Source organism: Orbicella faveolata, unplaced genomic scaffold (genome assembly GCF_042242905.1).
Source record: "Orbicella faveolata isolate gen_17 unplaced genomic scaffold, um_ofav_v1 contig_1, whole genome shotgun sequence".
In the NCBI taxonomy this organism is placed as follows: Eukaryota; Metazoa; Cnidaria; class Anthozoa; order Scleractinia; family Merulinidae; genus Orbicella; species Orbicella faveolata.
Genome location: NW_028301536.1, coordinates 38,361,798 through 38,380,546, shown reverse-complemented (window position 1 = coordinate 38,380,546; position 18,749 = coordinate 38,361,798). Strand labels below are relative to the sequence as shown.

General features: G+C 39.3%; 1 protein-coding gene across 4 annotated transcripts in view; it reads left to right on the top strand.

Moving 5' to 3' along the window:
* LOC110048247 (uncharacterized) overlaps positions 1 to 17,541 on the top strand; it is a 45,800-nt gene extending 28,259 nt beyond the window's left edge. Inside the window, exons 3-7 of one of the 4 annotated variants that reach the window (XM_089275567.1) lie at positions 1,600 to 1,647; positions 2,235 to 2,309; positions 12,040 to 12,114; positions 12,571 to 13,227; positions 14,988 to 17,541. In XM_089275567.1, coding sequence (XP_089131693.1) covers positions 1,627 to 1,647; positions 2,235 to 2,309; positions 12,040 to 12,114; positions 12,571 to 13,227; positions 14,988 to 15,878 — 1,719 coding nt within the window. In that variant the 5' untranslated portion in view covers positions 1,600 to 1,626 and the 3' untranslated portion in view covers positions 15,879 to 17,541. Of the gene's footprint in view, positions 1 to 1,599; positions 1,648 to 2,167; positions 2,310 to 12,039; positions 12,115 to 12,570; positions 13,228 to 14,987 lie in introns of those variants that run through there. The other 3 variants (XM_089275562.1, XM_089275572.1, XM_089275577.1) reach the window with 3 other exon arrangements.
* The last annotated feature ends 1,208 nt before the right edge of the window (positions 17,542 to 18,749 follow it).

Below are 18,749 nucleotides of genomic sequence, written 5' to 3'. Positions count from 1 at the left end.
CTACTCCCTTCGCAAATGCCACCATTATATTCATGTAGACCTAAACAATCTTTAATGATAGAGAAATATCGTGAATGAAATTAACAAATGTTTTATTTTAACAGCTAACGGCAGGTAAAAAAAAATTACTTCACCCGTTCCAAAAGGCGCAGAAAGTCAGAAAGGTGACAGAAACGCCAAACAAGCTAGTCTTTAAAGACAAAATTCTTATGAAAAATTCTTTGACACGTTCAAGCTTATAATCTAAATGAACAAGCGCCACATGTCGGCGTAAAGTGACTGGGAATAAAACGGTCCTGCCTTGTATGTACCTCTAGCATTTCATGCAAATTACACTTTAAATCCATCCAGTCTACAAACTCCTTTGCAAAAGCTTCACACAGGACCAATCTACGGCTTTGCCTGGACACCCATCGTTGTTTTTGACAATTCTGAAGGCGAGGGCGACCGAAGCAACACGATCCACGCTTTGTCAGCTCGAGTTAGTAAACTGCACATTACTCCACACAAAATGACTCCCCTGTACCGCTATTCATTACGAATATTGTTTGAGAATTAAAAACTCCTTCAAGGACGTCAAACTCACGAATACCGAGAAGTATCAAGTATATTTTCGACCTTAAAACGAAGCAAAATACCGATCCTTTAGTCGAACTCAGAGAACTGATCGATCGAAGGAGAGCCCAGCCTGATGTTGATGACCACTGACCAATTACTGTGACGTCAAAAAACGTATTTCCGCGGTGCCTCCGCGATGTCGGTTCAGATTGGGACAGATCGAGTCAGATCGAATTCTATTCGTAAAATAGCGGAAATGAAAATGCGCTCCTGTTTACGTTTACTCTTGCATTGCTCTCGTTTGGTTTGGCAGTGCATTTCTTCGCCATGTTCATTAATAAATGAAAAAAATACCGCACAAACGATGTCCGAAAAAGAGTTCCTGCAAAACTGAAAGAAAACTGTGAACTCTGGTAAAATGTAAAACTTCAGTCTCTACCGTACAGTAACAAAATAAATGCTCATACTCTAGACTGAAACAATCTCATGAATCTTATTAGTTCTCTTGTGGCTGTAGAGTCCAATTCTTGATAGGCGAATGCGTCCACATGTCCGGTGGAACCCAAAGAAGTGACACGAGGCAGCCCAAAGGGCCTTAAAAAACACCTAGCCTTTTGAGGTTTTCGTTTCATCATCAAACCAAGCTGTCTACTGCATTATTCTCACTTCTTGAAGTTGAAAAAAAATGTTGAGTACACGTAACAAAATTATATTGTTGTAGCATATTTATTCAGCCGCAGATCCATCCCTTGCCACCTCACCGAGTCTTGCGTCAAAAAAATTGGGAGAAAAGCGCACGTAGTCCAAACAACAATCATAACACAATATGATCTCTCAGATACCAACATTAGAAAATATAGAAACACAGGCACGTGAAACATTCCTGATGGAATTTTAAAACCAGCTCTTTGAATTGTATAATAAATATGACTATTGTTTGCAACGTTTGCGATAAGTAATTGCCCAGTCTTTCCTCATTTTCTACCATAATATTTTAACATTTATTGTTATTAATTCTAAGTCCTCCGTTTCACTTTTAAGAAACCAACGAAAGCAACTACCAGCATAATGGCGTCCAGTAGGACAGAGGTAAGTAATGTTCATGTTTTTGTCCACAAGAGCGAAATCTCACCTTTTGCGATCAGGAATTGATAATCAGAAAGGAGATGTGGTTGATGGTAAAATAGAGTACATCTTGAGAGCACTTTCAGTAACCCACCTCTGTAAACCTACATGATTACACTTAGTCAGCTCTTCAATTCTTCACAAACTTTAAAATACTTCATGAACGAAATTGCAGATGACGTACCCTTTTTAGCCATGGTTTCCTGGCCGGTTCGTTTTTCATTTCATTTTATGTAAATGATATTAGATATAGACATGAATTTTTTTCAGGCTTCAATTTCACAGCTGCTTAAGTTGTGTATAACAGCGATGATCATCTATGTCTTCATATCTTTCTCCGCACCGTTTTATGTTAATTCTTTGCGCTTAAATCGCTTTAAATGCTGTAATTTGTAAGATCTGATATATTTTTTCTCGATAATTGAGTCATGACTACTCCCAAACGTCGGATTTTACCGTTCGTTTTTACCGTTTTATGTTTAAGGTGAAACGTCTTGCTCAATTAACACTACATGACAACCATTCAATGCAAGTACTTTCTGATGATGCAGGGCTCCACTGTGCAAGAATGGAAATCAGGAATTGTAGTCGTTGCAAAGTGTAAATTCACAGCCACAGATATCGAGGCATGTTAAGTTTCTCTTTATATATGATATATATGACTGAATTTATGAAAACCGTGTTAAGAGTTTGCACCAAAACAGCCATGTGCATTTTTATTTCACAATTCCAAAAAACCTTAAAATCACTCTAACCTTAAAATCACACTTGCCGAGTTAAGTCGTTTTTTTTCTTACAAAGATCGTTTAAATCGCTCGCAAAAATCTAAAGTCGTATACAAAGCCAGCTGCTGGGATTGTGACGCTTTCTATATCGGCAAAACAAAGCGACGACTGCATGACAGAAAGGTCGAGCATTTTAAAGCCCTTACGCAAGTGGGTCACACTTCCGCTGTTGCTGATCACGCAATCTCCACCGGCCATAACATCAAATGGGACCATTTCGAGGTCTTAGCTAGTGGACAATGTGATTTACATTGTAAAATAAAAGAAATATTTTTTATACGAGACTTAAAACCAACACTTAATGACAATGCTAGCAGTGAAAAGCTGTCACTTTATTAGCTATCACCTTTTGTTTTCGTTATTGTTTATTTAGTTACCAGTACCTCGCTTTGTATTTTTAAGTTTTTTTGTACCCGCCACTTCTCTAATCGCCACTTCTTCTTTTACCGTACATATTTCCACGTTCGCGCTTTCTATTATTATTTGTCAATGATTGCAGACCAGCAATCGAAGGCTCAGATTCCGTCATCACGAAGCTGAGGAAATTTGAAAACGCAACAATCAGCGGTTATTTTGGATTTGTGTTTGAGGAAAACTCGGACAGGGAAATCTCATTATTATCCGAAATGGCATCGTTTTCGAAAAGTTCCATTTTTCAAAATGTTTTCCGTCTATACTAAAAGCCGGAGTTTTTTGACTCCTCCGGTTTAATTTGGAGAGCGTTTTCAAACTACGCTTTTTTGTGACGGGTTAGTATGGATGGTATTGAAGGCCTAATCGTAAAAATAAAGCTGAGTTTTCAAATTTCTCCGGCGGAGTCTGGACGGGGGCCTCGGTAATTTTAAACAATGTTAAAGAACAATGTTAAGGGAACGATTTTTAAATTGCCAATGCTGAACTAACTAGATAACTAACAACCTAATTAACTATCGAAACACGAACGAACTAAGGAACGGACTAACTGACGAATTGACTAACAGACTGACTGATTGACTGACTGACTGGCTGATTGACGAATTGAATGACAGGCTGACTGACTGACTGACTGACTGACAAACTGACTGACGGACTGACTGACTGACAGGTTGACTGACGAATTGACTGACAGACTGACTGACAAATTGACTGACTGACTGACGGAGGAATTGATTGACAGACTGGCGGACTGACTGACAGACTGACTGACGAATTGACTGACAGACTGGCTGACTGACTTGAAAAAAAAAATACGAAAAAGTGAGACGATTGACGAAAGCTCTGAAATTTCACCAGGAGATTGGATAAAGCATTTTCAAAACCTTTTATATGACGCTGAAGAAACTCAATAATGATAATAATAGTAACAATAACAATAACAATAACGACAACAAAAACAACAACAACGACAACGATAACGATAACGATAACAGTAACGATAGCGATAACGATAACGATAACCATAACGATAATGATAATGATAATGATGAGACAGTTATATAGCGTTGTTTCTTGGTGGTTCTGATTTAAACATTCGCTAAAAATTAATTGAAAACTCACCAAGACTATCTAAAATTGACTAAATTTTGAAAAAAAGGTAAAACCATAATAAAACAATAAAAAAAAATCAGCATCCATAGTTAGCATTCAAGAAAAGATGCTTTTTGAGTCTACGTTTACAAGTGTCAAGTGATGTAGAATATTTGACAGATTGGGGGAGAGGATTCCATAGCGATGGTGCAGAAACGGCAAAAGAACTCCCACCATTGATTTCCAAAGCAAGTTTTTAGGAGATGAACGAAGTAATCTCGAGGGATGATAATGACTAAGCAAGTAAATTAGATACGTAGGAGCTTGGTTGTGTAGCACTTTAAATATAATCACTAAAATTCTAAAGTTTATCCCCTGTTCAATGGGTAGCCAATGCAGTTCCATTAGGAGAGGCGTTATGTGATCGTACTTTTTTGACTGGTACACTATTCTTGCAGCGCAATTCAACACTCGCTGGAGCCTATGTAAAAAAGTATTTACGAGAAACATATAGCAAAGAGTTGCAATAATCAATCTTTGAAGTTACAGAGGCTTGTGCCACAGTTTTAGTAGTTTCAGTCGCAAGAAACTCCTAATCAGGGATATGGTGCGCAAGTGGAAGAAAGCAGATTTGCACACGGCAGTGATATGAGGAACCATGGCTATAGAATCATCAAGTACAACTCCAATATCTTCTGCAGTTGAAGAAAAGCTAACAATCTCTTCAACAATGGTCAGACCATGCAAACCCGGTTCGTGGCGATAGGACGATGAAAATACCAGTACCTCGGTTTTACCCTGATTGAGTCGATTTTGCACCATCCATAAATTAATGTCAAAAATACAGGCTTCCACTCTAGCCCTACCCAATTCCATGTCGTCCACTCAGCATGTTTTAAAAGATATATAAAACTGCGATCGATATCATCTACATAAAAATGAAAATCCATGTTAAGGTGCCTGGCGATGTCCCTGAGGGGAGAATTATGTAGGGAATCTAATATTGGAACGTCTTGTGTGAGATGCGATGAATATGATGAGGTGCCTTTAACTTAAACAAACTACGTGCGATCGGACAGAATTGGACAGAATTCAAACGAATTGGACGAAGCATTGCGGAGATATCGGAATGGTAAAATCGCTGTTTTTTATCCTTCATAATCGTAGAGCGGTCGGAAAAACTGTCGGATAATTGTCGGAAAAAAACTTGAGACGTCACTGTTGGTGAGCTCAAGAAATGCGGGAAATTTGAAATCTGTTTTGGTTTCAAGTTCACAGTAAACTTCAGAGGAAAACCACTCAAAAGCAAAAGTTAGCATTTTCAAGTTCCCCCAGGACCCAAAACTTAAAAGAGAATGGCTTATAAAAATGAAAAAAAAAGAAGTGCTTCATGCCCTCGAAGCATTCGCGCGTTTGTGTAAAACACTTTACCGCAGACAGCTTCGAGCAAAATCCTGTAGCAAGGGGTTTGTTGGGACCCTCTTTCAAGCTTCGTCAACTTATAGTCAAGAAAGACGCTGTACCGACGATTTTTAACTTCACTATGGAACGTTGCAAACCGGCAATTGGACAAAAAACAACGAAAAACAAGCGAATAATGCCCGCCGAACAGCGGGCGAACTCCTAGGCCATTTCCCAAGTAGAATAAGGCTTGCATTCAGATCCAAAACCTTCCCCACGAAAGACTCACTGACGCAGAAACGCAGCAATATTCAAGACAACAGTGACGTCACAAAGCAGAGTCTCAGTTCCATTCCTCCATTAAAGTGCGCGGTCATTTTGGAAACGTTTTCGTGAAGCCATCGGCTGTCTTCGTACTTTTAACTTTTTTACTCCTTTTCACGGCTCAGAAACAAAAATCTCCTCATAAGTTTCCGTTTACATATTTTATTTTAACATTTCTTCGCTACAAAATGGCTGAAGAAAAGATGTCTAAATTTTGGTTCATTTGACAAGATTTGCAGTCATAAGAAAGGCAGGGATAGGATCGAGATCAGAGAATTTCTTTGCTAAGGATCAAACAATAGGCAGCAGATCACTAATAGTCACTTCATCAAAATATCCCAGGCAACAGGAAGATATTGGTGTATCCTGGTAACAATCACAGTCATTATGGCCAAGTTGAACATGATCTCGATGAATAGTGGCAATCTTTTGGTGAAAAATGTAACAAAGCTATTTTGGCCAATTCATAGGCGTTAGTATGTGGTGGATATACTAAATCAGGCTTCACGTGGAAGAGCTTATTAACAATTCCAAATAACCTTCGTTGATTCGATTCATTGTCTTTAACAATTTGGGAATAATAACTAGTTATAGATGACCACAGAACTCGGTTGACCAACCGGCACTGTTGGGTAAACTTCAGCCGACTCTTCCGCAGTCGCCTGTGTCTCCTCTTTCTCTTTCCGATCTTGATTTCGTCGGTGTACTATGGTGCGGCCGGACGAATGGTTAGTAAACGTGTAGAAAGTGAAGCATAACAATCCAGAATTCTCGACAGCTCCGAATTTATAGAGCGATAAATCGAGAAATGCCTTCTGTGCGATCGTTTAATGCAATCTTCGAATGCATCAATGTCAACTGATTTCAGATTGCGAGAGGAGATAGATTTCCTTCCAAAACGCGGCTTTCCGATCTTAAGGTTACACATAACGGTAAAGTGGTCAGAAATCAACGAATCATGAACATCAACAGAATGTCATTGCTGCCCCGAGTAATAATCAAATCGATCCAGGATATGACCAGACTGATGAGTAGCTTGAGTAGTACGATGACACTGTAAATTAAAAGCTTCCAATAGGTTAGTGAAGTTAACCGTAGAAATATCACTAGTACTATCAATATGGACAGTCAGTCTCCAACAATTAGTAACGATCCAGGCTTGATAACAAATTGTTCAAGAAATGAGCTAAATTCTTCCATGAAATAACTCATTGAACAGTTCGTGGAAGACGCCAAAACACAAACATCCCTTGTGAACATCTTCATTTGCATTCCGATGGCTTCAAACGATTTATAGTTGGTAAAATTATCAGTGGCACAAACCTTCAATGATCGACTACACCAAATACCAACACCTCCACCTCTGCTTTCTCTTGGAGTGTGGTAGAAAGAATAGCCACTCGGAACAAGATCACCGATAGAAACTATATCAATATCAAAGTCTCCGTTATAACAAATATATCGAAATTCCTGTCAACAGTGTAATCTTTTAAGATAATGCGCTAGTTGCGAACGGAGCGACAAGTTAGGAGCCCAAAAGAACAGCTAGTAGTATCAGAACTCATCTAGCGTTGATCATAATCACTAGAATTACATTTAATAGAAATCAAGTCGGTGAAATTCGTAGTTCTTCTATATGCAAGAGAGCGCGAGTGTTTATCGAAGGATGTTCTTGAGCGGATAATACTTGTAATGTTCCTTGCTTCATGGATTTCCCTTGATTTCGAAAGCTTGCCGGCTTTTTCCACGATATCTGAAATGCTGAAGTTGATTTCATGCATTGATATTCAGATTAAAAGGGCACAGCTCGAGAAGGTCAGATCTTGTGTAAGCAAAGCGACCAGAAGAATTAGCTTGAATACCTTCGTACAAAATATTAGCCGGATTTCAACTAGGAAAGCCACAAAGAGCACCATAACCCGCATGTGCAAAGCTGAGACATGACAGGACCAGGACCAAACGTTAGAACCACGGATAGTTTTTTTATTCTCCACCAACAAGAGATTATGAAGAGAACACGATATGAAAATAGAGGAGCATTAATCCCAGTAGAAGAGCGAACATGTTTAGTACGCAAAGAAAATTTGCGAACTAGTAGCAGACAAGAAATAATTTTGAGAAAAAACACACAGTTTAAAAATTTGCAAAACATGTTTTGGATGACCAACATCCATCCATCACACCGACAAGCGGTTCATTGGTATTTGCAACTGAAGATGGATGTTGGTCATCCGAAACATGGTTTGTAAACTTAACACTGTGTCTTTATCTCAAAGCAAAGAAAATTGCATACAACGTGAACAGCATTTCTTGATGTATTGTCAGGGATATATTAAAATACCACTTTAAGACGTGAGCTGAATTCACATATTTTAAACGCAGATACTGGTTACTTGAAACAGACAATAAAGTCACATCTAACATAATACGTAATTGCATACATTTAATGTTTCAAAAATGAAAAGAGATTCTCAATTCACAAATGTTCAAACCTTTATTTTGACTAGACCAATACCTCCCTTTGGAGTGTAGGGCGCAATGCAAATATACTATTATTACTATTATTATTACTATTACTGGCTGACTGACTGACTGACGGACGAATTGACTGACAACTGGGTGACAGACTGGATGACAGACTGACCGACTGACTTAAGGACTGACTGACTGACTTACTGATTAATTGACTGACTAACTGACTGACAGACAGACTGACTGACTGACTGACTAATACTGATGAATTGACTGACTGACTGACAGACAGACTGACCGACTGACTAACTGGCTGACTGACTGAAAGACTAACTGACTGACTGACAGACTGACTGACATAACTGACGGACTAACGGGCTGACTGACTGACAGACTAACTGACTGACAGACTGGCTGATTGACTGACTAACTGACGGACTAACTGACTGACTGACTGGCTAATTAACTATTAGCTTAGCTGATGAGTGGTATTCACCTGGCTCATCGTCAAGGGAAGCTCCCTCATTATTCCTTTTAAAAGTAATTTCATTTAAGTAAGTTAAGGTGGAATGGTACCCTAATTTTCGTCAAATTTGGTGAAGTTGTGGAAAAAAGTTTTTCAATTAGTTTTTATACCTTGAATCATCGTTGATCATTATGAAAGATACTTTTTTCTAAAAAGAATAAACCTTCACCACTTGTTTAACATGTTTGTAAGACACACTGTTTGCTTGCTATGGGCAAGTACACCGAAGAAAATACCAGACGTATAGGGCATGTTGTTTATTGATCAGACATGAACAGCCCTAGCATAGTTTATTACAAAAAACATAACCGGCCTTAGGAAACTTATTAATAAAAAGAAATGCACATTTTGTACTTAAGAAAAAACAGGAAATTTTACTATAAAGGCCAAGAACATAATAAGACGCTAAGAAAGGTACAGAGAGGGGAAAAAAGAAAAAGGAAGACAAAAATCAACCCACAGAAGGAGCTACTTACGCTTCAGTACAGGTTTATTGATAACTGCAGTTCACAGTTATGGTATTGCTTGTGAAAGGTTTTGAGGGCGTGGCACGGTTACCATGGTAACTAGTTATGTCGTAATTGGTGTCAAACAATTTCTCTTGTTGAACTTAATAAAATGACATTAAAGATAACTTGTTAAAACTTACGGGAACCATTCCACCTTAACTAATTCGTAGAATTTTTTATACTCCTTAAGACTTTTTTTTATCACTTAAATACAATTAATGATATTCTTAATTCCGACTTTTTAGTGTAGAATGCACTACTAGGATGGTTTTGGGGGCTGCTATCTGCTAAAGTACTAACGCAATAATGCAACAAAACAATAGGGCACTAAGGTGCAAACTTTAATGCTTGTATAATTTATTAGTTTCAGTTGATTAATTATTTAGTATTGTGACAAGAGAGTGGAGTGGGTTAAGCACCTGTGCGCACTACGTAAAACATGTTACTCCTACCTCAATTCGTTAATAACATTAAAGATATACATTTGTTTCAGAAAACCTCTTGCTCTCCTTGTGGTCCTATTCTCTTAAGAACAGAACCAATTTGCTCTTAATGCATGCGCAGATTAGTTAGCGTTCGTGTCGACTATATGTAAGGTGGAAGATACGTTTCCTACGGGATCACACACAAACGTTGAGTGCGTTTCCTTGTGGTAGAACCAAACATGTAAGACGTATGCGTTCTACTATCGTTATACACTCCGTTTCCATCCCCCAAGCCACGCGGTTTTTTATATGTCGTGTGATGTGATAAAGTAGAATACGGCGTGAGGTTGGGCTATTTAACGCATCTTCAAATTTAAATCGTTACATTCTCCGGAATCTGCATTCAGTTAGCTTTGATATGGTGTATAAGACTAAGAAATCTGCGGAGATTTATTAGAGAAAAAAAATGTTTTTATGAGACAGTTAGCACTGTGAAACTTGAACGATAGGTGGATCGCGTTGCAATTCGTCAGGAACTAAAGTGTAACACAGCAAGATTTGTAAGCTGTTTTCGCATCGTGAGCATTAAATCGTTGTGTACTGTAGAATCTACATTGACGTAGCTGCTAGTAGCAATCTTTGGCGAGATATGCAGTATTCCGTCGAGATATGCTAGAGAAAAAAAGATTTGCTTGAAACAATTAGCAGTTGTCTTGATGACGCTGCGACTCGACGGGTCCGGAAACACGGAACGAGTAAATATTCAACGCAAACTGACCTGAAAATGATTTAGTTTTCAGAATTCTACTTTCTCAATTAGCTCCAAAAGAACACAGCACGGTTAAATGTCCACTCTCAAAAGGAATTTTAAGCCGATATGGAAAAAGCAATCTCGCATATGCGCAGCTCGTGACACTGTCCCCTTGAGTTTTTTCCATTTATCTCCAGCGGTTGGTGTGAAAGGTGAAATTGTCACGTTTGTTGCTTCAACGTATTATTGAATTTAATGCGTCAGTCAATTCCAGCGGTGCCCATCCCCCCCCCCCCCTCCCCGGGCTAACCCCATGCATTAGCATTTTTTTAAAATAAATTGGCCAATTCCCCTGGGTGGGGACACATAAGCTGTCTAAATGCCCCGGGGTGGGGACGAAGAAAGAGGGCAAATGCCCCGCCCCCCGCGATCGTCGCCTTCCAACACCTCTGCAGTTATTTTATTAATCAGTGAATAAAACGTTCAACTGTTCAGTATTTTAATGCAACGGTAAGACTTCAAGGACAACAGTACGTGTTAGTTGATTCCGATTATATTTATTTCTTTACATTTGTTTTTGACAGTTTGCTAGAGGATAGCTGGGATCGCGGCGGACGTGCCTCCAGCCGCGAGCGATGATAGGTGCTTGTTTTCGCAGGCTACTTTTTCTGTGAAGAATCAGGACACTTTAAATGATGATGCATTGCATTTTAAGCTCGCAAGATCTGTCTTGAAGATCGCATCATTTGAATTCGCAAACCTTAAGTATTTTAACTCCACTTTCAGGAATTTAAAAAATGCTAGGCTAGTTTTGAATGCGAAATGCAAAATAGTCGTCAAAATAGCCAGTGATTGTTTTGTGATAAACAAAATATAGTTCACCTTGTCGCTTATATCTATATGCTTACAAGTAATGAAGAAATATCTAAAACTGAGAAAACATACCTTTAAAACATCTACAAGTTTCTCTAGTCCCTGACGGACAAGTCGACAAACGCCTCGTCTTTCCCGATGAACTCATCCGTGGCACTTTCGAAAACACGTGTGTCAAATGCCCGGGGGTCGTCCCGGGGTACGCAAATTCCCAGTCCCCGGGCCGCGATAAAATTGCAGATGCCCCACCCCCGGGACTGACAACGTGAGCAAATGCCCCGCGGTTGCCCGGGGAGGGGGGGGATGGGCACTGCTGGAATTGACTGATGCATAACAATTATGAACGAAAGTCAACTTAAATCACTAAAGTAAACAGTAATTGTTGAAAGTTATTTTTGGACCTTGAATGAAAATACGCACATTAAACAAGCACACTGCTAAGATTATGTCTTATCAAGGTTCCCGTCCCTTCTTAATCTGCAAGGGGAAAATACAAGCCGGGGGGGAACCGGGCGGGGATGAGGACCTGTATGACTACCATGCCAGAGCTATTAGTGGCACTCTGCACTGTCTGAGACTGTCTCACTAGTTTGGTTCAGTCACTTAGTTTTATGTTTTCATTTATACAGGTAGCTTCTTATTTGGTCAGCTGCTGGAACGTGAGCGAACCCAATACCATTACGATTCAATTTTTCAACAATTGATAGTAGGAGATGGATTATTTTAATTAGTAGAATTCATTTGATGACTGTAAATATTGTATCAAATTTCTTGTTCCTCTTAGAGAACACCAAAAGGAAGGAGGATGGCAAGGCATACAAGAGGAAAAAGTGGATTCATTCCTGATAGTTATGTGCAGGTGATTAGATCCAAAAATAACAAACAATTAAATGTTTTAAAACTCGGTTTACTTGGTAATTCTCGTATGGATATTACAAAATACATTTAAATCGGGGGTCAGTGGATGTTATAGTTAGAATGAGACCCGTACGTGGGGTTTTAACATTAATATGTCCTTTGTTCTCATGCCTGATTAACGCTTTGATTGGTAGGGTTATAGTCTTTAGCTATTTGCATCCTAAATAAAATTGAATGTGCCCACTACAGTGAAGCATCGCTGAACACATAACCCAGTATGAGGTTCTTTTTCATCTTGTTTTCGCAAATGCTAACCTATTATGTTGTAGAACATGATTTGGCTCAAGGGGATTTGGCATCAAAACTTTCGCCTTTCGTAAAATCCAGTATTTGGCCCTAAACTATTGTTCCGCCATTATCTACTTTCTAACTCTTAGAATTGATAATTTTAATTTAGAAGTGTACTGGTAAACCTTTGACTGTTGTTCTTCTTGGAAAAACTGGAAATGGGAAGAGTGCTGCTGGTAACAAAATAGTCGGCGCCAGCGACGACGCAGAGACGTTCCCTACCAGTGATGGTGCTGAGTCTGAAACGGAATTCTGTCGGGATGGATATGGTACCATTAACGGCAGACTCATTACCGTGATAGACACCCCTGGAATTTTAGATACAAATATTGTGAAAAAGATGCATAGCTGGGGTGCCTGGTTGCCTGCGTATAGAGAGGATCAAAAAAAAGTTTTAAGAGAATTAACAAATATGTACACTAAGGCTCCAGATGGTTTTGATGCCATCATTCTTGTATCTAAGTTTGGCGAGCGGTTTACTGCCGAGGATGGAGAAGCACTGAAATTGCTTACAGCCTTTATGGGGAAAGAAGCCGAAGGTCACATGATCATGCTTTTCACACGTGGTGATGAAGCTGAACGTAGTGCACGAAAGAAGAAAGTCTCCTCGGTCGACGACTACGTAGAGCAGTGGCTCACTGGTTTGCCAGAATGGGTGAAAGATTTTATCTGCCGAATTGGTAATCGAAAAGTCTTGTTCAACAATATTCTGGATGCCGACGAGAATCCGGAGGCTTATCAAAAACAGCGACTACAACTGATTGAGGTAAGAGGTAAGGCGGTAAGGCTCATATAAAAGAATTATGTAAGGCCATAAAAACTGAAAAATTGATTCAGTTTCCAACCCGAATTTGGCAAATCCCAGTTCCTAGACCATAGTGTGTCAGATTCCCAGTTCTAAACCATACTTTTGCTTAAAATTTTATTCTCTATGTGAACACCACGGATAGGTTTCCAGCAGCACATCAAAGAACTGGTGCGGAGTTAGATCATTTTGCCACGTTCTTTGCGCCCTGCGTATACTTTCTAGATTAGGGATGCCAAAGTGTTGTGTGTGGAAAAAATCGCTGAAATGACTTATCTCGTCAGGAGTTCTCACTTGCTCAGTGGTTCGGTATAAAGATGGTTCGAATCCTATACAGGAATCTGGATTTTTCGATTATCCAACGTTCGTGAAAAACCGAACAGCATTTCATTATCATTTAGTTTGACATTTATCACCACCTTTCATCGCGCTAATTCTCCGTAAACTCCACTGACTGCCTGTATATAAACGTATCACCTTTAAGATTCTAAACAATTATTGGATGAGGTTTTGGTGATATCCAGAATAATCAAGGTTGAGGTAATTGTTATCAGCCGAAGCCTTCGGCTTCGGCTGATAACCCTTACTGAGCCTTGATTATTCTGGATATCACAAGAACCGAATCTAATAATTTTTTTATTATACATTGAACGAAAAAAAAATGGAAGTCATGTTTTTGCTTCTTCACTGACGGCAAGCAACACAAAGCGCGCGAACTTGGCATGATTACCCTTGGAAATCATGCACCGAGGTCACACATAACATGATTACCCGTGACCTGGAGTGTCCTTGACATGATTATTGTGTAATCTGCAGCTAGATGACGTCACAGACACTGATTTCGAAAATTCACTGTACGCTTTCGGCCAATCAAAAAAGAGGTAGTGAGTTCAATGTATAATAATTCTAATTACCCGCAAGGTTTTAAATGGCCTCGTTCCTAAGTACTTGACCGATTTGCCAGTTTTACATCAACCGAATAGGCGTCTTCGCTCAAACGCTACTAACAACCTGTGACTATACAGGCAGGTTCTTAGGACAAAGAACTATATATGGTGGTCGTGCTTTTTCATCTTGTGCACCCACGTTTTAGAATGACCTTCCGTTAGACGTGAGGAGCGCCCCGTCCGTTGATATTTTTAAAAACAGACTTGAAACTTTTTTATTTAATCTTTGTGTATGATGATCTAGTTCTTTGTTTGTTTTACATTATAATTAATTATTGTAAAGGTTTCAATGGATCCTAAATTATTACTATTTTTGTAAGAGCATTGAGATTTTCCTGATGTAATGCGTAAGAAATAAATTGTTATTATTATTATTATTATTATTATTAATGAACAGAGTGTATCGAATTCCTTCTCTTCAATTGTTGTATTATTATGTTTAATTATTTCACCGGAACAGTAGAATTTTGGACGAGTGACTCTCAGCTCTCAGGAGTTTAATATTTCGTAGCACACTGTTTCGCACTGTGAATATTCCGCATTGATCTATTTCATTTTTGTAGGATAATAATATTTTTGTTATTATTATTTAAAAAAATATTATAGTTATTATTATGATGATGATGATGATGATGATGATGATTATGATTATCCGATTTACATACTGTAGTATCTTAATGTAAAAAGTTTTTCGAGACGACTCTTGCGGAGGGTGAATGATATCACGATTACACCAGGCGAGGTACTGAAATAATCAAGCTGTCTGTTCCTTAGGTAATTGACAAGATGACTGAGGGAAAGCCCTTCATCAATTCTAAAACGAAAGCTGCGAAAGGGATTGAAGAGGCGTTGAATGCCACTGGATACAAGCGTGATTTACCAACATTGAGAAAGAAAGTACAAGACATTGACAAGGATTTAAAAGATCCGAAGTTGAGCCCCACTGGAAAAAGACGACTTCAAGAGTGTAGGGCCCAGCTCCAACAAGAAATTAACGACAAGGAGGAAAAAGAAAGAACAAAGCGAAAAGAGATCGAGGATAAAGTTCGAACAAAAATCAAAGGAGAGATAAAAGACGGAGGATGCTATCCTGGGTCAGCCATCTTCTTTGACAAACATGGCCGTAGACGACAAATGGATTCTCTAGAAGTTGGTGACGAGGTGCAGGTGATCATCAACAACGAGATCCAGGCAGAACCAGTGATCATCTTCATCCACCGTCAGTTAGAAGTTATGCAAGAATTTCTCCAGATCAAAACTGAAAAGAACAACGTCCTGAAGATCACTGAAGATCATCTGCTGTTTGTAGAGAAGACTGGCAAAGCAACAGCCATCCCTGCCAGAGATGTGAGAGTCGGAGATATTCTGTACGTGAGAGCAGACCATAGTGTGGAGAAGGATGCAGTTCTGAACATCAGCAAGGTCTACGAGAAAGGTGTTTACGCCCCAGTGACCCTCAGTGGCACCATTCTGGTCAACGATGTGCACACCTCGTGTTATTTTGATGTGCTGTCTCATGAGTGGTCCCACAGAGCGATGGGTGTTGTTCGCGCCGCGCATTATGTGTCCCCTTGGATTCTGCAGTGGATCAGTGGCGTTGGACAGAAGGATGGATTCCCAGGCTGGTGCAGACTGGCTCATAAGATGCTTACCTTGTCGGACTGAATTATGAACGGTACTGATCTCTTATTTTTACTTCTATGTGATTTGATTTGATCTGGCTTTATATCTGACTGCTTAGTTGTTCGATCATGTCGTTTTTTTCAGCCACTTATAAACACTAGGCTAAAAAGTGAAAGAAGATTCTACATACGTACTAAATAACAATTAATGGTACCATGGATTTGTAGTCAGTTTGCAAGATAAAAGAATTAGTCGCCTTGACAAAGATCTTTGAGGCTAGCTTCACGCATAACAAAGAACATCCGTTTCGTTTAGTTGGTGTGACAAAGATTGTGTGACAAAGAGCTTTGTCGTTGGTCGCTGGTGTGACAAAAACCTTGTAGCTGGATGTCGTGACAAAGAACTTTGTGGTCTGTTGAGTTGCCGTGTCCAAAGAACTTGGTAGGTAGTGCGACCATATAGTTTGGGTGACAGATAACGAAGTTCAGTTTGCCTGCAATCTTTGTAGTTATTTTGTGTAGTTAAATAGATTGTCTGAAATGTAGTTGCATGTAGTAAGCTCAGAGAAAGTTGTTTAGTTTTTCAGAGAACGTTGAGTTGTAGAAGAAGTTAGCGATTTTGTGGGCTGACTCAAGGAGTTTGTAGTTAATCTGGCCCCGACTTGCAAGCTCTTTTAAAGTCTCATGAAGTTTGTGTTTCGCAAGACAAAGAACATTTACAGCTGGTTTCATTACATTGTCTTGATGTGCGTTTCCAACGAAACGTGATTCGTTTGTCATGATTCGCTTATACAGTATCTAACCTCGTGTCTCTAGCAACTATATCGATACGTACGGTACAAATATGTAGTTCAACATGGGGCAGGTTCCATAGAGATTGTGTCAGAACTTCAGCAAACTTGCCAGCGCCAAGTGATTATTGTCGAAATTATGTTTGAGAACTCGGGTCTAGACACTGTACTGAAATCAGTTGTAAGTTAAGGTGAAAGAGGAAACATTGTTGCTGCTGAAAGATCCTTTTCCCAGTTTAGCTACGCGGAAAACGCCTGTTTCAGATTAACATTGGGAGCTTTTTTCAAAGAAGATGTTTCTGAGGCATTTCCCGAACATTTGTGCTTGAGAATCTTTTGCTATAATGGGGGAGGGTCTGTTTCTGCAATACTGCTGTTTTCTCGTTCAGTCCCTCAGGAGCGCATGCTCCGTAAATAAATTAGCTTTGAACCTAATTCACAAAACAAGACAGCTTAACTTACCCGTTTAACTCTGTAAACGTTAGCTTTGCAACCTGGAGGACAACTCAGGTGCACTTTTTAGAGGAAAAACGCTGATGCATCTTCTATTTCCCCTAGTGATTTTATTGCCACATTTAGAGTAACCGGAGATAACTTTTGGTGGAATTTATCTCGTTTAGTCCAATTCAGTAATCTTCAGGTAGCCCAGTGTGTTGGATGCAACCATCTTGGTACTTCTTACACTTAAAACTGAATTTACGCCACGCCCTCCAAACTGCAAACAGACCCTTAACGGATTTATCCGAAATTGGTCCACGGTCATCTCTGTTACTTTTATGTGAAGAGAAGATTAACCATAGCTTTAGCTGTTATTGACCTTAGGTGTCGATTAATACATGGATTCTGTTTTAAATTTCAAAAGCGCACGTGATCCTGTAGTACAACTGTTAACAATCAATTTGAATTCGAGTCGTCCTTACTGGCTTTCCTGATTTAGAATTCGTCTGGATTAGCTCCATTTCAGTTCGCTGAATGCCAGAATTTTTAAAGACCTGCCCCTGAGCTCCTTCTTCAGACGATGCTGGTAAACGATGTGTAAATAAACTTGTTGCTTTCTAGTAGAATTTTACATGTAATAGTAACATTTTCCAGCCCACTGTAGGGACAGTATGTATTCATCAATATCAAGGTGTGATTTAATAAGGTAACCGGGTGTGGGTGTGCGCTTTTGCCAATTATAGCTTTATTAAAAAAAAAAAAAAAGAAAAAGAAAAAAGAACGGTAAAAAAACATGTTTCACTCCTGTCTAGTTCACTGTGGTAGCAGAAAATCTGAAGTACTAAAAATAGGGCCACGAATGGGGGACGTAGTTACTCTTCAATCTGAGATTCGGTTCACTGTTTGTTAAACATTCTATGGTTGGGCTGCCTGTGGCATGCCATTTGCGCCAAGCGACCACTGTGAGGAGATTTAGGGGACCATGTCAAGAATATATGGCTTCTAAGGAGGACCACACAAAATGTATGGTGTATAATGTTGGGGTGGTTCTATTTGGTTATAAATATATTTAATTTTACTTTTAAAATAATCGCGGGGGTTCATTGCAAAAATTTAGGATGATGGGGGACAGGGGGACAAGGTAACAGTTTCTGATAGAGATAAATCATGTCTTTATCTTCTCAACAGGTTAGTAGTGTAAAGAAACATGAGGTACAGCTTGGCCCGGTGCAGGTGCTTGTGTAAGACATTCTCAGTTGCACCTGAGGTTTTACTTTTGTACTTTATTGGAGAGCAGAGATGGCGCAGTGGTGAGAGCTGTCGCCTCCCACTAATGTGTCCCAGGTTCTGTTCCAGCTTGGTACCATATGTGAGTTGAGTTTGTTGTTGGTTCTCGCCTTACTCCGAGGATTTTTTTCCAGGTACTATGGTCTTCCCCCCTGCACAAAAACCAACATCTTCAAATTCCAATTTGATCACGACAGAGGACCTGCATGAGAACCAGCTAATTTATTTAATTATTCTTATTTTTTGTCATACCAAGTGAGGATATCATACTTGCCTTAAGACTGTCATACTTTAATTTAAGTATGGTATATTATCGTGGGACATTTTACTCAATTTTATCTCAAGCATTGGACGTCACTGTCTGTTTTCTTTCTTAGTTCAGTTCTTGGTGGCAGCTG